Source organism: Nannospalax galili, unplaced genomic scaffold (assembly GCF_000622305.1).
Source record: "Nannospalax galili isolate Female #2095 unplaced genomic scaffold, S.galili_v1.0 scaffold10, whole genome shotgun sequence".
Taxonomy (NCBI): Eukaryota; Metazoa; Chordata; class Mammalia; order Rodentia; family Spalacidae; genus Nannospalax; species Nannospalax galili.
In genome coordinates, this window is record NW_008331140.1 from 7,868,253 (window position 1) to 7,888,584 (window position 20,332).

Consider the following 20,332-nt stretch of genomic DNA (forward strand, 5'->3'; position numbering starts at 1 on the left):
TTTAGATTTATCTTCTCATTTTCCAATTCCACTACCTGAGTTTAAAGTTTAATTACCTCTTGCACAAATTCATAAAAAATTGTACTTCTTTATTATACACATAGAAGCATATTAAGATGCCTAATATACAAAAGTGCAATTCTGTCATATAACACATCTACCTGAGAACCTTGAATGGCTCCAGATTTTCTCCAGTTTTATATTTAAGTGTATCTGGCATTTATTACTTCCACAAAGTGATTTCAACCCACCATTACTGTTCTAGTTGAACTGACCACTCTTCAAACATAGCTTAACCTTTTATTCCAAGGAAGCAATGCTATTCGTTTGCCCTCAAATGTCTCTTTTTGATTTCTTTCACAATTCTACTCAGTTTTTTAAGATTCAATTGAGATATCAGTCCACAAGTGGATGTAGTTTTGCCATAGTTTGAACTCCTATTACTTTATTTATTGGTCATCCATTATGACTCATTATAGGTTTTTTTTTGTATTAATGTCATTTGTGAACCTGTCTTATCTCTTCCTTTCAAATAACGGTTCTTGCCCTCCAGTAAATTATGTTTTTATGTATCTTTTTATTTCCTGAAACAACTAAAATGACACCTCATATAGAAGAGCTACCTGATAGACATTTGAACAGAATTTAAATTAGTTACCATGGAAAGTTATATCTACTTATTTTAATAATGTTCTATTTGCCAAAAGTTTTTGAAATTCTTCTACAATTGTTTTAAGAACCTTTGGGATTCTTTTAAATGCTTTTAGTGATGACAAATCATCGTCATTTTAAGGAAAATTTGATTTTGGAAAATGGAATTCATTCTAAGCCACCACATTTATTGAATAATATGAATATTTAATCTGTGGTGTATTTTTTTGTTACAATAAAAGATGTATGAAGTAGTGAGACAAAATCTGTGGATGAGGCGTGAACTGACATTTCCAGATTTCCCAAATGTTTTCCACAATGGCAACATCATTGTAATGAGTTTATAAGATCATGAATTTCCTACTTTGAAATATACAACACTCATTTAACTGTTTAAGTTCTAAAATATTTGTTAGATCATCCTTGTTTCCTTATAGACTCATATTACATTTCTCCAAACCAGACTATTTAATGTATGTGTAAAATTAAAATGTAATACTCTCATTGAGTACTTTATTTTATCAGATCTAGTGAGTGAGTATCCTACCTTCAATACTGCACCAAACAAACTATCCAAAGTTAAGAAAGTGTTTATTTGTTGCATTATTCAAAAAATTTTACAAATCCAGCTACTCTGACTAGCTTTCCCTCCATTATCCAGAAACATAAGGAATTAAAGGATATATTAAAAGTAAATAATAAATGTTAGTTGAATATAGAATTTTAATATCATGTCGCATTTTAGTAGTTGCTTACTTGGGGTTTAGTTGTAATTCTTTGTTTTAACATATTTTTTTCTCGAAATTCTGTGTAGCTAGTTTTGAATTATCTGCATCAATGGATAAGAAGGGATAATTCGAAACAGTTGGATAGCTCTATTTTTATAGAGCATACGATGTAATTATTTTAGCAGATTCACCATGCATTTTAACCATAAAAAATCAGTTATTCCCACTTTGTCATGAACCTCAGCATTGACCTAATTACTATTTTATTGTAATGAGACGTTACATTGAGTAAAATAAGTTTACTTATCCCTGAAAGTATAATTTGCAGTTTGCAAGCTGTCTTAGTTTGTTCTTCATTGCTGTTACAAAACACTCTGACCAATACCAACTTGGGGAGGAAAGGGTTTATTCAGTTTACATCTCCCAGGTCGCACTTCCTCAGGGAGCCCAAGGTAGGAACTCAGGGCAGGAACCTGGAAGCAGGAGCTGGAGCATAGGCCATGGAGGAATGCTGCTCACTGGCTTGCTCCCCTGGCCCCTGCTCAGCCTGCTTTCTTATGCAAAATCAAGAAAATGCCCCATAGATGCGGCCACAGGCCAGTCCAATAGAGGCAATCCCCCAACTGAGGCTCCCTCAACCCAGGTGTGTCAAGTTGACACTAAAGCTATCCAGCACACAAGCATATTGATACTTATGGAGTCCATAGACAAATGGCAGGTACAGTGGCCTGGAACAGAAATAATTTACTTATTTGAGAGCATATCACTTAATTCTTTACATTGACTGATCATTATTTCATGTCATTCACCCCATTTCTGTGTAGACTCTCATAGAGTATAGTTTACCCAAAACACTGATTGAATATCACATTTAACACCACCTACCAAGGGTGATCTGACTTGTAAGTCTCTCAGGAGAAATACATATGGGAGGGGAAGAGAGAACAACTAAAGGATTTGGACTCATCTTTATGTTTCCCATGCCCAAGTATAAAAAAAATCATTCTGTGTTTAAAAGCCATGTTTACAGGACCACTATAGTCAAAAATACTCCCCAGAATTCCACAAGAATTCTCTTTATCTCCATGTATGGCAATGCTGAAATAATAAGATAGTGCCAACCATTTGCCTTAGTAAATTTTTTTCTTTAAAAGGGACAATCACACTATTAAGTAGATTTTATAAAAGCATTGTTTCAATTTGTAGTACAAGTACATAGGTAGGAGAATTGAAAGAAATATATTCTTGGCATAATTACTCTGCTCCATTTGTAAAAGTTCAAATCTTTCAATTCGGGGGGGCGCGATTCCTAGAAAGTATTTGCTGAAATAGGAAATATTTGTGTGCTATGGATGATTTATCTGTTCATGATTACAACAATGCAGAACATCTTCATCAACAGTAATCACTGAATGTAACTTATGCATGACCACATGGAAACAGAATCCTACAAGTTCCTGGGAACCTGCTAATATGATTCTATAGAAATGGTGTCAGCAACACAGGTCCCATGCAAACTCAGGAAGGCAAAAACCCACCATAAGACTATGGAAATGAACAGCAGACCCCCAATCTTAGATGAAGAAACATTGGCACTTGATTACTGCTAGGTGAAGAAGAGCTAATCGTCCTAAAACAAAAGACTTTAGTAAGGCTGACACAGTGGATGGACTTGTACTGGGGAATGTCTGGGATCACTGACTTGACACATTGGGCCTTACTTAACATGGATGACGGAGTATATGGGTGTTCCAGTGTTGGGGGGGTTATAGGAGGGTGTTGGTGGGGTGGGGGTATAAAGATGATTAAGATTGTTTGAGATATTCTGTATAAAATTTCAATAAAAACAAATTTTTAAAAAATTTAAAAAGAACAGACTTTATTAGACATATCTAGAGAGGCTTGTTATATATACTATATTGCCTTAGAGTTCACATTTGCGATCTTTTGCAGTAATACACAATTTATAAAAAGGCATTTAAAATAAAAGTTATATTTCTGAAGTGTTGAGTTTTCGAAGTAAATGTGATTAATGTGTTGCATTTATAGCATACACCTTCCATTACAGAGGCATCTCTTGCTTTGTGGTGACACCCTATTTTAAAAGTGAATATTCCATGTTTCTTGCAACTTTTTCACTTAATCCTCAGTGCATTGGATTTTTATTTTAATAGTTTTATTTTCAATATATGTCAGATCTCTAACAGGAACCTAGCAATTAAATAACCCCACAATACTCTAAAAACATTTTTGAATTTTTAGGGGGGAAACTTCACTTCTCTTCTAAAATTTTTCTACAAAGAAAGCCTTTCAAATCAATAAGAAAATGATGTTGTTTATTTGTATGTTAATGCATACCTTACTTACTGAAATTCCATTTGTTTTGTGGTTTTTTTTTCCCACAGATTTCAGGAAACCTTACTGTGCCTTGGATTACAGGGTGTTCTAGAAAAAGAGCAGTAAGTAATCTTTTATTTAAGGCAACAAATGAGTTTCCTCTCATAGTATTGGTAGGAATATCATTGAAAAATATTTGTAAACCAAACTAAACATAGCTTTGATAAGACTGAATTGTCTCAAAGAAACATTATTTTAAGATCATAATATTTATCTAAACTACAAAGGAAATGTTAATTAAAATGCAGCAATCAATATACTGAATATTTTGTTGGCTGTTTTTTGCTGTTCTTTAAAGGAAAATTCAAAGGTAACTCATAAACTAATCTGTTTTTCTGCTGTTAATTTGACCATACAATTTAATCATAATTGACATAAACCATATCAATTAATATTAACTAGTATACCTTACCACTTTTGGTGCAATTAGTATTTAGAAGAATAACTCATCTTAATGATCTTATTTTGTTCTCTGCCTTTCTCCTGAAACTATTGTGGTTTTTCAGCCTTTAATATAATAGAGAATCAGTAAAATTGTGTTATCTCAAGGAATCTCATTCATTTTTTTCTGTATAGAATCCACAAAAAAACTGCATTTTAACAAGTATCCCAGTATATTTTGTTGTAACTAGTACATAGAAAACGATTTCCCCATGAAAGAGACATGAATAGACATTTTAGAAAGGCTATTTAGATTACCAAATGATAGCTTTGAGGATAAATAAAACTACCAATAGTACTTCAGTACTGAGCAAGATTGTCTAGATTCCTTATTTCCTTCTCTTCTCCATAAAGTAGAATTACTAGCTGTGAAAATAATGCAAGAGATTTTTGAAAGATGGAAAGAAGGTGAGTGGTTCTGGGAATCCAGGGAATGGAGCAACCATAGGTGCTTTCTTCCTTTTTTAAGATACAAGGCCACTCAGGCCGCACAACTCATGACCCTCAAACTATCAACAGAACAAAACTGCTGTGATAGCCTCATTGCTCCTGAAAATAAAACAAGATTTCCACAAACAGCAGGAAGTAAGCTTGATAACTGACAAGGAAGATCAACTGGAAAGAAGCCTTTACTCATATTAAACCCAGCCTGGGAAGTTCAGAGTTTGTGCCTGAATCCATCTTCTCACTCAGAGACACCCAGATGGAATGTTAAAGAGGATATTTCAGCAACTATGCTAGACTAAGAAGCCTCTGTGTCTCTATATATTACATAATTCAGTATTGCACCTACCAAACTAGGTGGCTAATCAGCATCACCAAGAGGAATCAAGCCACAACAGGAAGTGCCCTATTCATCCCTGAAATATAGTGAATCCATTTTTCTTCCACAGATAAGCATCTGTTGGGTCCCATTAATAAGAAAGATAGCTGCCCAAATGCTTGACTTCTATCACTTTAAGTGGCCCTAACAATATTAGTGTAAGCATCAGTGACATCACATGAATATAGCATATGAAAATCATACCACAGAAGTTATAGAAATTAAGGCATCATTGAAAATATAATCTTGTTAACATTTCCAGAGTTTGGGAGTTCGAGAGAGGCCCAGAAACAACCACAAAATTTCTTAAAGTTGATCTTCATGCAGAGTTTGAAGTAAAACTACAGTCCACACAAGGAAAGCAAAGGGTGTTCTTTTAAAGTTTCTTTAGGGAGGGGGGAAATGTTGCAACATTAGGAAGTATCTCCTAAGTCAGTTAACAATACCAAGTTAGGTTAAAATGTACTATGTACTCTGTGGTTTGGGGCTGGGTCAAGTGTGTGTAAAGTCCCAAGCTCATTTCTGGTTAAGAGGTGTATGGAAAATCCCACAGAACAATGGACCTATATAATATATGACTTAGCAATGTGACAGTGGTCAGCCTGCCTCTGTACCTTGGCAGCACGGAAACTCGGTGTGTTCCTGTCCTGTCTGTAGCCCTCCCTGTTTAGATCTTTGTAACTTGGAAGGCCTGTTTCCAACAGGGACAGGGTTCCTACCTATATGACATGACAAACCTATAAAAGCAGTCAGGGTCTGTGTGCTAAACCTAACTGAGTGAGAATCTCCTAAAATACAAAAATTAAGTAAGACAAAGTCTAGGAAGGTAATGGCTAAAGTTGAGAAAAAAAAGTATAAAATTTCGGTGTGTCAAGAAACAGGAAAGGCACAACACAAATGTAAAAGGCAACCAATTGACACAAATATTGAAGTGAATCAGGTGATGGAATTATCTGATAAACATCTTATAGCACATATTATAAAAATACTTCACCAAGCAGGTAAAAATATCTTAAATAACAGTAAAACATGCTGGTAATACAACTTGGTTGATAGAGTGTTTGCTGTCATGCATGAAGCACTCGGTTTGATTTCCAGGACTTGAAAACAAAACAAAACAATAACAAAAAATAACTAAAGAAAGCAACAGAAGCTATCAAAGAGGAAGAAACAAAACTGTAGAACTGAAAATTACATTTAACATAAACAACTTGCTACTTGGCTCAGTGTTGACATAAGGATGAAACAGTACACACGCAATGAACTTGGGGACAAAGTAATGGACGTTAAGGAAAAAAAAAAGAGAAAAAATAGTCTGAAAATTAAGTGAATTTGTACTGTATGTTAATTATATCTCAGTAAGTCCATAACCAATATTCTATTCAGTTACTGGTAAACCTGAGTATTTTAATATACTTTTAAAACTCTAAATTTTATGAAATACAGTTACAATATATGTGAAGAAAATATAGGCTTCAAAATGGCCTGTGAATTAACTGTAAATTACACATTGGGTTTTAAAGACAAGGTGGTAAGCAATGGACATGCAAAATATCTTATTTTATAGTGCTTTTTGTAAACTGGGATAAAATATTTACATGAGCTATTCTGACTTAAAAAATAAATGTAGACCAGGCATGTGGCTTGGTGGTATAGCATTTGTATAAGATGCTCAAAGTCTTGGGTTTCATCTGTATTATCATCAAAAACTTTAAATGCACAACACAATATTATAAGAATAGATACCAGCACATTTCTAGAACATACTAACATGGCAGTTATTTTATGTTTTTACTTTTAAAGAAAATTGTTATACTGAAATTTTACAGTGTGTTTTTATATACATGTACATTGAAGAGAACATAGCCAACCCACATAGTTACATTCACCATTCTTGATTTTCTTTTGCTTCGTTTGCTTTGGTTTTGTTTTGTTTCAAAGCTGTGGGTTAAATTTACGATTGGAAAATTCAATATGCAGATGCTCTAATGACTGAAATGCAGCTCCCACTTCACAACTCTTTGTTGTGGTGATAGCACCTGCAATCTACTCTCTAAGTAAACTCTCAATTGAAATTGTACGTATTTAAATGATCTTGGGCCTGTAAGATGGCTCAGGCACTTAGCTTGCCACTAAGCTTGATGACCTGAGTTCGATCCCTGGAACTCATACCAGGGAAGGAGATAACACTTGTCTTCCAGTTGTCACACATAGGTTGTGGTGTTCCTCCCTCTCCCAAATAAATTAATGAATGTAATAAAAACAAGTTTAAATGATATGTATTATCTTTCCTTCCCCTTCTGAGATTCTTTGATACGTATACTGATACACTGGATGGTATCCCATAATCCTCTTGGACTTTTTTCATCCTTTGCCATTATTTCTTTCCTATCGATCCTATAACTGCATAATTTTAAGTACACCTCTCCAACTTCACTGATTCTTTCTTCTGCTTAATTAAGGCAGTGGTTTTACTGCTTTGGTTACTTTTCAGTACTGTAATTACATAATTTGGCCTCTTAATTTCTAGTTGGCTCTTTTTCATCACACCCATCTTGCTAATATTCTCCTTTTACTCATGCACATGTTCCTGGTTCAATTCAATAGTCTAAGTGCTTTTGTAAGTTATTGAACTTCTTTTGTAATTCATAATAATCTTTTCTTTAAGGTTCTTTACTGGAGATTTATTTTTTTTAATTTGATTGTATTTTCTTTTTCTGACTGTTCCTGTTCTTTATACCTTTCACTTTGTGTCTGCATTTGGGAAATCAGCTCTCTCCCTGTTGTAGACTGATTTTGCGTAACAAAGACCTTTATCTGTAAACCTGGCTAGAGATTCCAAGTGTTTGTCCTTAGCTTCCCAACTTACACAGTTTTGTCTCTTCCGAAGATGTTAATCTCTTCTTCTGCAACCTGTCACGTTAACTTTTCCAGGGGAGATAGAAACAACATCCATTTACCTCAGATAGGTCATGAACTACAGAACAAAATGACTCAAGTAAAGTCTCACTTGAATAGGGTGCCATGTCAGAAATATGCAATATGTTTGTGTCTTTCTACAAGGTCAGAATTTATTAAATGATACCAAATAATAATAAATTCACAAGGTACTGAATTTTCGATGACAGATATTTGCCGGATATTCCTGCTTTCCTTGGTAACCCTGGCTAGGGGAACACAGGCCCTTTTATTCAAAATCTAGGTACTAATATTAACTTCCAGATCACACATTACACATCATTCAGCAAATATATTGATCTGCATGTCAATCTGTTTATTTGTATGTATGTACGTGTGTGTGTATTTATGTTACAGAATGCCAAGGTTGAAATGGGCTTGGAGTTTCAAAGAGGCCTGAGAAGTCAAAGTTGGGAAACTAATAGGGATGTAAGAGTCTCTGTATTGAAAAGATAATGAACCAGAAGGGAACTTCAGGGACGATGCTTCTGTTGTTAATCAGGCAATTATTACACCTTACAAATTTGAGAGGGAAGCTGCAAAGTTGAGTCTAGTTATAGAGGTAAAAGTGCAAGACTGGGTCCAGACAAAAAACAGAGGGATGAATGGAAGGTATGTCCAGATGGAAAAAAAACAAGGATAGGCAGATAGCACAAGGGCTGTAAAGATTTTAAGTGTAAACATATTAGGTCAAATGGCTTTGCCCCCTCGTGTAAAACAACCATGATGTAAAGTAACAACATTGTCCTAAAATCTTTTATTCCCATCACTTCAGATAAGGGAAACGGTTAAAGGGCAAGGCAATGAAAAGAGTGGGGATTTTGTAGCCTAAAATTTAGCCTCCCTTATCAGTATTGTGGTTTCCTAGATTTATAGAGGAAGGCTGGTTTTGGTGTTGACTATAATGAAGGTTATAGCAATCTTAGGATCAGGGTTTTGTTAATGATGGATGGCCTCTTCGAAGTTAAGAAGCTTCTCTCCCTCCAAAATGGGACAAGAAGAGTGAATAATATGGAAGGCATGTTTATAATTAATGTGGATACTTTACTGGCAATCTCAGAACTGAGTCTGAAGTAGCCATATAGTATCCTGCATGGGTGGTTTCTGCAGTGTGGTTACTTTCCTATCTGTTAATAATGTAGTGACTGGAGCAGGCAAGGGAGAATGATAGAGTTTAGGAAAGGGTTAACAAAGTGGTCCCAGAGCAATCATGAGAAGGGGTATTTTCTAATTTGGAGGAAAAAAGGCAGAAGAGAAAGAACTGTGGTTTGGTTTATGGAGCAACATTTGTATAGGGATATTTCAGGGGTCTGTAGGATAGTGGTGCACATAGTTTCCAGACAAAAACTGGACATCATGGAGATTGTGTGGTGGATTAAGAGAAGTTGTAGATTATGGAACATATGGATATGAACATGGAGAGAAATAAATGTCTACCAGTTAAGTCCCCTAGGTCAGGAAGGCAGTCACTGCTAGAACCAGTAGGCAGGAAGGCCATCAAATAATGGTCTTATCTAACTGTTTGGGAAAGTATGCAACCACTTGCATATCAGGTCCATACCATTGCCCCAGAAATCCCAATGCATAGGCCTTGTCAAGAATCTGTATAAATATGAAATGGTTTGTAGGAACTGGGCAAGGTTGAATTGGGGACAGAAAATAGAAGTCAGAGCTTTGTGAGATGAAAGAAAGCCCTGTGATAGGAGCTGAGCAGATTCAGAAGGTCTCTGAGGCCCATGGTGCAATGGCTTGGTAAGGGGGATGAAATTAGGAATTCAAAGATAGAAAGAGTTGGCTAGGCCCAGGAAAAAAATAGTTCAATCTTGGTGAGAGAAAGAAGTGTTTCTGTGGTTAGTTGTCTCCATTTTTCAGTGGAACTCCAGTAAGTAGTTGTTATATTCAAGCACGAGATATGTAACCTCACTTTTAAAGAATTGTCCCTTAAAAGACATATTTCTTTTGAGGCAGGAAACTGAGTGATGGTATGGGAGAGAGAGATTGAGAGGGGCTACAAAAGAGGAGGTCATCCACATATTGGAAGAGAGTGTAAGGAAAGCAAGGGGGAGATCTGTGAGAAGACCTACGCCAATGATTGGTTAGCAATTTGGGAACTATCCCTGAACCCCTGAGGGAAGACAATGCAGGTGGCCTATTAAGCCATCCTAGTGAAAGTTTCCATCCAGATAAGACAAAAATTTTCAGAGAGGAAGTATTAAATGGGATGGTGGGATGGTAAAGAATACTCCGTTGAGGTCTATTCTAGTTTGCGTCTCTGTTGCTGTGGTAAAACACCATGACTAAAAGCAGGTTGTAGAGGAAAGGGCCTGCAGGCTGCAGCCCATCATCCAGGGAAGAAAAGGTAGGAACTCAAGGCAAGAGCTTGAAGTAAAAACCATGGAGGAACACTGTTTCCTGGTTTGTTTCACCAGGCTTGCTCAACTACCCTTCTTATATAACCTAGGACCACCTGCCCATGGGTAACACCACCCACAGTGGGCTGGGTCCCTCTATTAGAAATCAAGAAAACACTTCACAGACTTGCCTACAGGTTACTTTGATGTAGGAAATTCCTCAATTGAGATTCCTTTTTCCCATGGGTCAAGTTGACAATAAAGCCAACCAGGACAAGGTCAATAATAGTAAAATGAAAAAGTGGGTGAAGATAGAAGAAAGGATGGAATAAAGAATTTGGACTCCTGGAAGAGTTGCTTTGTATGGCTCATTAATGGCCCTGGGATCTTCAAGTAAATGGTGTGATTTTTTTGACAGGATAGGTGTATCATAGAGGTTATAGGCTCATCAAAGAAGGCTGGAAATTTAGGGATTATTAATGATTGGTTGGAGAGCATGTAATGATCTTCAGTGGAAGGTTGTTGGGCCCAGTTGGGAAAATTGTGGAGATTTTAGGGCAATTTCAGTGGAGGAATGATGTGTAGGTACCGAGAGATGGTTGATGACTGAAACTATGAGATTGGCTAGGGATAGTAGGGGAGAAGATAATAAGGAGGCTGGTGAGAACATTGCTTGTATATGGAGGCAGTATCCCTATCTGGGTTGTGGGAATGCAGACAGAAAGTGGAGTGAAGTTTAGAGAGGATATTTTACCCCAAAAGGGAAAGGGCTACTCAGAAAGGAGTGAGTGATGATTTACTGTCTAAAACATAGAAAGGTGATTGGGTTTTAAGGAGTTTAGGGAGAAGACCAACAATCCTCATAATAGAGATGGGAGATTGAACCATTTGACTTGAGTTTTCAGTTAATGCTGAGTAGAGGGGAAATGGAATGTGGGGCCTGGGTGGAATTAGGCACTGGGACCAGAGATGCAAAGGAGGATCAAGAAGGCAGTTCTTAAGGGGTTTGGTAGCAGGGCTATAGTGACCAAAGTCAAAAGCAGCAAAAGCGTCTTCTGGAGAAGTAAGTTTTTCCAGAGGCATGGGTTTTTCATGTGGTAGCAGGATCTGGAAGATGGTACAAGATTGACAGAGAGACGGTCAATTACAGAGAACGGTGTAAGCCTGAATGAAAGGAACTACAAACCACTAGTCATTGCTCCATATGAAGTTCTCTAATTCTAAGAGTTTTAAAGTTAGAGGTACAGTTTTCAGGACATTGGATTCTCTCTCTCTCTCTCTCTCTCTCTCTCTCTCTCTCTCTCTCTCTGTGTGTGTGTGTGCACACATATGCACGCTTGTGTATGTGTTTGTGTGTTTGAGACAGAGTCTCCCTATAGCCCCAACTGGAATGGGACTCAGTATATAAATAAGGCTGGCTTTCATCTTACAGAGATCCACCTGCTTCTGCCTCCTGAGAGCTGGGATTAAAGGCATGGTCACTAGACTCTTGGTAATCAGTTTGTTTGTGACCATACAGTATTCTAGAAGAAAATCAGCTTTTTATATCTCTCCTAAGATAAAATGTTTTGAGATTATACAGAAAGCAGAAAAAAACTGAGAACCTTTAGATGGTGAGACTGTGTGGTATCTATTATGATGTCTAATGAATAAAACAGGTTCAAAAGAAAGGGACTGAAGGAGAAAAACATTCTTGAATCTATCAGGTTCCCTACTGGAATTTTGACCAAGTCACTGATGGTCAACATAGATCAAGCACAGGCATTCCTGGACTTGACAAGTATGGTTGAGGAATAAACCCAAGCCCAGAGGAACCTCTGATCTAGAGCTAGGATTTCTGGAATTTATAGATAGGTTGTTCCAGGGGGACCCAAGGCCCTTACCAGACAGAAGTCTACTGTTCTATTGAAAGAGAGGAATGGCAAGAGTGGAGAGTTCCCACAGGGCACTCCATGACAATAGTACCTGTCCCAGGTTTTAGCAGCAAAATTTTAGGTTTTAGAAAAGAGATGAGTGCAGTTTAAGGGAGGCACCATGCATGGACTGTCCTTCAGACAAAAAGTTTATTAGAGTTGATAGCACAGTGTATTATAAAATAAAGTGTCAGCTCACCTATTCAATATATAGGTATATTACTGCAAAGTCCCTTTGGAGGAGGAAATTCAGTTTGAGGAGAGGCTACATCAGAAAGACATAGGTCAAGATCCCTTGACATTATCAAATTAGATTGAAGGGCATTATGTGCTCTGCTATTTGGGAGAGAGCAGGTATTTGGAAAATCCAGAGCACATTCTTGGGTAAATAGTCGGATGCAGACTTCTGCAGAACAATGGGCCTTGTTAATATGACCCTTGGGACTTAAACATGTTGGATATATAGGCCTGCCTCATACATGACCTGTGAGACATACAGTGGATCAGGTTACCTGGGACCCCAGACAATGGGAGACTGAATATGTTCTTGCCCTGCTTGTAGCCTTCTCTGTTTGAGGCCTGGTTATCTGGAAGACCTATTTCCAGGAGGAACAACCTTCTTGCCTATGTGAGGTGACAATGTAGTAGTTTCATTTTAATTTATTAAAGAAACAGATGGCTGTAGTTTTGATTTGCACTTCTTAATGACGAGTGACACTAAGCAGTTTTCTTCATGTTTGTGTTGTAGTATGGCTTTTTTCTGAGTATAACATGATTTCATCACCATCTTGGAGTATAGAATATCATGGCAATGTGGCCATGGCAACTAAGTGAGCTAAAACAATACACTGATAGTGAGCTCTATGGTAATAGTAATGGAGTTCTTAACATTCCTAGAAGGAGGTGGGGGGTAGGGTCACAGGACCTTCACCTGGGATTTCATCCAATACTCCTTTCTGCCCCTCTCCCCAGCTGAACGTAATCTCAGAAGGTGCTAGAGTATCTGGGAAGTGGGAGGTTAACTGAAAGGGGGATTCTTGGATGTGTATTCCAGGAGGTCATAATCTATGATTAAGTGGAACTTTGCAATGATGCAGCTGTTCGGGGGTCACCTGTGCTCCGGTAAGTTGCCCCTCATTCACCAATAAACTCATTAGTTCACCAAGTCAGACTTCATTGAGATCCTTACTTTGGTGTGTCTTTGGTGCCCCATTTGGAATGAATGATGTTTGTTTACATCTTTACATCTTAGGTAAAGACAATGAGACAATTTACTGACCATTTGTGCACTTTTTGGAGAAATGTCTATTCAGAACACTAACCCCTTTAAATATCTGATTAGTTTGATTTTTGCTGTTGCGTGATTTCGGTTCCTTAATATTTTCTGCATATGAATCCTTTGTCATATGTATGGTGGCAAATATTTACTCTAATCTTTAAAAGTTATTTCTTCACTCTGTGATGTTTCCTTTCCTGTTGAGAACTTTTTATTTAGATTTAACCATGTTTGTTAACTCTTTCTTTTGTTGCCTGTTCTTTTGGGGCAATAGTCCAAAGGATATATGCAAAAACAAATGTCCCAAAGCATTTCCATGTTTCTTTTAAGAGCTTCACATACTGTGTCATTCTAATCCTTGTAAAAATGTAGTATGGTAAGCAGAGCATGAATTTCTATGTTTACTTCACAAATGAAAATAACTAAAGTCACAATGGCTTTAATAATATATATTTAGTAAATGAACTGAAATAAGAATTCATGTTATTGCCGGGCATGGTGGTGCACACCTTTAATCCCAGCACTCGGGAGGCAGAGGCAGGCAGATCTCTGTGAGTTCGTGACCAGCCTGGTCTACATAGCGAGTTCCCAGCCAGCTGGAGCTATAGGGAGACCCTGTCTCAAAAAGACCAAACAAAAAAAAATTCAGATTATTTCTCACTTACAGTTGCACATTCTTAGTACTTTTCCTTGTAATATCTCCAGGAAAAGGGAGAAGTTACTCTGTGTTACCAGATTTTTTTTTAAAGAAGCATTTACATTTTTTATTCTTTGGTGGCCTTGATATGTTTGGAATAAGAGAAGAACTGAAGAGGAAGCGGAATGAGTACAGTGCTTAGTGTCTGTTTCATTCAGGTTGGGAGGGATAAGGAAACATACTCTGAATTGTCAACTGAAAATGAATGATTATTCCCTCTTGCTCCTGGAATTCAGGACAAACCTCAAAGAAACGATCAATGACTTATAGATCCATTCAGTCAGTACAGGGTATCCAGCCTTGATTGACCATAAGAATCATTGGAACATGTATGTTGGGGTTATTGACATCTGAGGGCTTGTTTAAAAAAAAAATACATGTCTGCATTCTATCCCAAGATATTCTGAATCAGCATCTCTAGAGGAAGTCCTAGAATTTATATTCTTAATAAATGCCCTATATGATTTGATGAGGGAATTTTGTGGAATACTCTCCTGGTTCTGCAGATTACACTACCGGGCATTAACTGTACCAAATTAATCTTGCCAAAAGTTTAAAGTGATTTTTTTTTCCCCAAAAGAATAATAGGAATATGAAGCCTATTTAATTCACTTACACATTTTTTTTCTTCTTTCAGGATTTAAGACTTCAGAGTCAAACTTAGAACTTTCAGGAAAAAAAAAAAACATTGGTTTTATAATATTCATTTTAAAATTAAACTTATTCTTAATTCTATTTTACACCTTAACCCTGTTTTCCATCCTTTAAAAAGTTTCCAGTGTTATTTTGCCCAACTGATGTAGGAAGACTTTTTAGAAATTTTTAAAAATTTTTATTTATGTATTTTTACTTTTAAAAAAATCTATTGAGAATTTCATACACGCGTGTAAGGTATTTTGATCAAATCCATGCCCACTTCCTCCCCTCCAACTCCTCCCATATCTCCCCATCACTTTTTCCTGACAACTTTGTGTACTCTTTCTTTTTTGTAATGGGGCTTTTTTTCTACCCTAACAGTCCACCTTCTGAAGAGGTAACCCTAAAATCTTTTAGGGATTAGATAAGAGTTTTATTTTTATGTGTATGAAAGTTACACATGCACATATGTAAGTATACCCGTGGCATGTAGTGCCTGCAGAGGACAGAAGAAGGTGTTGGATCCCCTGGAACTGGAGTTACAGGTGGTTACTAGCTGCCATGTGGGTGCTTGGATTCACACCCAGGTCTTCTTCAAGAGCAGCCAGTTCTCTTAACTGCTGAGCCACCTCTCCAGCCCCTTAGAGTTTTAATGAAGTACTTTCTTTGTTTCACTTCTATACAGTGAGGTTTCCTTAAGTAGTTTATTATGCTATAGATTATTTAACTATAAAAATAATCAGAAAGGGGAAGTTTTATATCATTTATTTTTTTATGTGTATGAATATTTTGCCTGCATTTATGTAAATGCGCCCATGCAGGCAATGCCTGCAGAGGCCAGAAAAGTCTGTCAGACAACTTGGGACAGATGGTTGTTAGCTGCCATGTGGGTGCTGGGAACTGAACCCAAGTCTTCTACAAGAGCAGCCAGTGTTCTTAACTGCTGAGCCATCTCTGATGCCCCAGTGAAGAGAAAATTTTAGAGCTCAAAGTCACATTTAGTCATATACATCCCTAATGGATTGCTACATTTTTTAAAATTTCTGCTAGTAGTAGATTCACATCATTTCAAGACTTTTAAGAATCGTAGTAAATGCTATGATCATTTTAGATATTGAATATATATTATATGTGTATATATTTGAGATAGGGTCTCATGTTAGCCCAAGCTGGGCTTGAACTTATTGTAGCTGAAGATAACCTTGAACTCCCGATCCTCGTGCCTCCACCTCCTAAGTACTGGAATATAAGTCAAATAACACGGCACACAGCTTGAAATGTTTTTAAATAAATATAGTACAAGGAATTCTCTTCCAAAAAATCAATAAGATAGTACCACATAAAATAATCATTAAAGTAAACTTTTCAAATTGTAGTTTTACTCTATTTAAAGAATAATGACAGATACTTTCTAGTATTCTATGGTAAAGCTGGGTTAGTAGAATTTAAAGTAATGCTTTGTATATCTCAAAGTAGTTAAGAGACTATTTTTGAATCCATTTACCATAAAGGAATGATAGAAATTTAAGACAATGGATATTCTAATCACCCTGAGTTGACCATTACTCAGTATACACCGAAACAAAAGCATCATACCTTGTAAATGTGTACAGATGTGATGTGTCTATTAAAAATCAAATTAATTAAAGTAAATAAAAATAGTTCTTAACAAAATGATAGACATGAACTGTAAATGGCTTTAAAATTTTTAGTTTTATAAGTGTGTATGAAAGTGCTGTAAAGAAGCCTGTTACTTTGTATCCTGATTGAAAAGAATAGGAGGAATGCTCATTCGACGTGATATCAGCCATCATTTCCTAAACACTTTATATTCCATCACCTCTATCCTCTGTTTCTGATGGCATATTAAACTGACATTGTCCCACCAATAATTTAAGTTTTAATGTTTCTTCTTTGCTTACTATGAAACTAATTTTTAAATCAGTTTCAATTTGACAGATAGAAAAAAAGCATTTTGATTTAATGGCTTAAGTCCAAAGGAAAAAATAGAATTGTGAAATCTTCATGAAAACACAATATTGGAAGAGAATTGCTTACTGGCATTTTGTATAGTTCACTTTGTATTGATTTTGGTGCAGTCAGCTCAGAACTTGAAGACGTAAAACTGAAGCTGTGTTAACTTTTAAAAATATCAATAACAGAAACATCATCATGTGGACCTGCCTCATTATTCAAGTCTTGGCTCAATGATAATTCTTTTGAGAGAAGCTTCTTCCTAAAATCCTATTTAAATAACCTCTTTATGGCTCAAGTCAGTTTTTATCCTATTACCTTATTTAAATTTCTTTATAGTGTTTAACATTATCCCAGAGCACCACATTCATCGGTTTCTTTCTTTCTTTCTTTTTTATTTTATGTGTATGAGTGTGTTACCTGCATATATGTGAGTGGACCCGTGTTGTGCAATGCTGCGGAGGTCAGAAGAGGGCGTCGGATTCCCCTGGAACTGGAGTTAAGGACGGTTCGTAGCCGCCATGTGGGTGCTGGGAATCGAACCCAGGTCCTCTGCAAGAGCAGTCAGTGCTCTTAACCGCTAATCCATCTCTCCAGCTCCAGCATCGGTTTCTTTTTATAATCACCAGATTTAAACCACTTGAGAATATTGGTTTCTCCTGTCGGCTTACTGTTCATTGCTGAGTAGACATTTATTGAATGAGTTATGTTTGCTATGAGTCATCTATTATATACTGGACTTATGATACAGACTCACAAGTTGTTTTCAGATCAGTTATGTGAATTGGAGTTATTTGAACTTTGGGTACTCAGGGATCACTTGAACATGAGAGTAACAGATAAGTAACAAATAAGTAACAAATAAGGTCTGAGATTAATTTTGTGGGGATCTAACACTATCCTATAAAACTAATTATCTGTAATTTTAAAAATAAAATTATTTAACCTCACTGAACCTTAGCTTCCAAATCTATATAAATTCACACAAACATTTGAATTATTTTGAAGGTTAAATAAGGTGATTTGAATATGCTCAGAAGTATTACATATTGTTATTGAATGTCTTTTTATTTTTACCCATCATGATTTTTGGATTAGAGGCCACTTGCTCTGGAAATTGTTATTGAGCATATTAAATCTGTAATGAAATGCTTCTTCTAAAAAATAAATAAATTAATTAATTAAATATATATATATGGACTATAGTTGCTATTTCAAATCAAATTTGCTCCAAGAGAAGAAAAAGATTTAATAATATTATTTAACAGCTTTTTTGAGACAGGGTCTTACTATGTAACCGTGGATAGCCTAGAACTCCTTGTAGACCAAGCTGGCCTCAGACTCACAGAGTGCTGGGATTAAAGGCATGCACCACCATACCTGGCTAACACTTTAAATGTATACAGCCTCTTGATCCACACTTCCAAACAGGAAAGCAATAAAATACTATAAATCAAATGACCTCAAGTAACATTTCAACACAATCTTCGAAATGAGTCTCTGAGCACATGATAGCACAGTCTCATTTATAACAAGTAAAGGCGGAATACTCTTTAATCATTACAAAGTAAAAATAAAAGATCATTTTAATCCACTGTCACTTTTGAGACACATTTTTTGTCTGCTTATTTCTGTTAGGTGGACTAAGTTTTCAACTGGTATATACAGTCACATTTAAAATAAATGTAAAAAGGAAGTACTGGTCTGGTTTGAAGTTATTAACATGTTTCATATAATATATTAGAACCTTATAGAAAATAAGTTGTGTTAGTTATGAATATTTATATTTTATTTTATATATTTTTATTGAATTTTTATGGATTTCATACAATTCATCTTAATCATATTTAGACACCCCTCCCCTGTGTCTGCTCCCCATGGTTTCATGCATTCTGTCATATATGTTAAGGCCTGTAGAGTCAAGTTTTTGTCCCCAAATGACCCTTGCTTTGAGTTCATCCACTGGACCCTGTTCAGCCTGTCGATAGTCTCTCCCAGTATTCATGCTTTTAAAGTTGAGTGCTTAAGTGTTTGAACTTTTCTAAAAAATAGATAGATAGATAGATAGATAGATAGATAGATAGATAGATAGATAGATAGATGATAGAAGATAGATGGATGATAGACAGATGATGACAGATGATAGATAGATAGATAGATAGATAGATAGATAGATAGATAGATAGATAGATAGATAGATAGATAGATAGATAGATAGATAGATAGATAGATAGATAGATAGATAGATAGATAGATAGATAGATAGATAGATAGATAGATAGATAGATAGATAGATAGATATAAAAGCTTACTGGTTTCAGCTCTTTTCTATTTAGAATGTTCTCTATAAACAAAATGAGTTTTTTCTTTTTTCTATTTGCATTTAATTAAAATCAGCAGAAGTATATTTCAATTCAATGAATATTCTTACATTAAAATTTTTATGTAATATGCATGCAAACATAGGGTGCTTTTCACAAATGAAAACCCAGTGGAATAGGTGAGCTTCCTTCTTTGCCTATTAATTACCTATTTATATTGAGAAATTAAGTGATGGTATGCACTTTGTATAAGGAGAAAATTTCATAACATTTTTCATCATGAATATTTAATTTCTTTTATTATCTTTACTCACCTTACCTTTTAAAACTTTTCACTCAAGTCAAAGTATTTAACTGAAAAAACATGGATGAAACACACAGTTTTTTAAAAAAAAAAAAAATTAGACATGCCCTTTGGCCGCCTGCAGACCCTCTTTCACCATGCAGTCCAGAGTGGTCCTCGCCTGTTCGCTGAGAGCCCTGGGCATAGTCCATGTTTCAAGGAGGTGCTGCTGCTGCCCTTTCACCTACCTAGTTCAGCCTGCACATGTATAAGTACTGAAGCACAAGCAAATGTTGAAGGGCAAGGAGCATGGTGAAGGAAAAACTGCTGGGCTAGAAGGCTGGCTCAGGCTAAGCAGTGAGTGTAGAGGCTGCTGGCCAACCTGAGCAATAACATCTGGCCTAAGTGCTAGGAGGTCTTCCTGCTGGGAAGGACATGCCAGACTGCATGCTGTCCAACTCTGACCTGTCAATGTAGGCACTTTGGCTGCCTGCACAAAAAAAGGTGACACTGCTGGACCTTGTGTTGGCCATCCTGTTCAAAGGAATCTCATTGTAGGAAAACACCTACAGTGAGCCCCTGGTGAAAGCACACTGCCTACACCTTATGCTGTGTGTGCAGCTGTACATTAGCTTAGCAGCCAAGGAGTTGGACTTGGCCCTGGGCATCTTACTGGGAGAGTGATACAGAGCAGTGCAGCAGTCTCTAACTAGAAGGATAGCAAACTCATCATGCTGGACATTACCAATCTCTAGGAAATCCTCTCACCTCCTGCATTTTCAGTGTCACAGACCTGACCCAAGTGCCCTGGACACCCGTGGCAACAATAACAGGTCCAGTGTCAAGGACACCTGAGGCGACAATAACAGGACCTAACATCTCT

The 20,332-nt window shown here is 36.5% G+C and overlaps 1 protein-coding gene across 1 annotated transcript in view; it reads left to right on the forward strand.

Annotated features, from left to right (window-relative positions):
* Hdx (highly divergent homeobox) overlaps positions 1–20,332 on the forward strand; it is a 150,332-nt gene that overhangs the window by 70,633 nt on the left and 59,367 nt on the right. Inside the window, exon 4 of the mRNA XM_008822589.2 lies at positions 3,785–3,838. Coding sequence (XP_008820811.1) covers positions 3,785–3,838 — 54 coding nt within the window. The remainder of the gene's footprint in view (positions 1–3,784; positions 3,839–20,332) is intronic.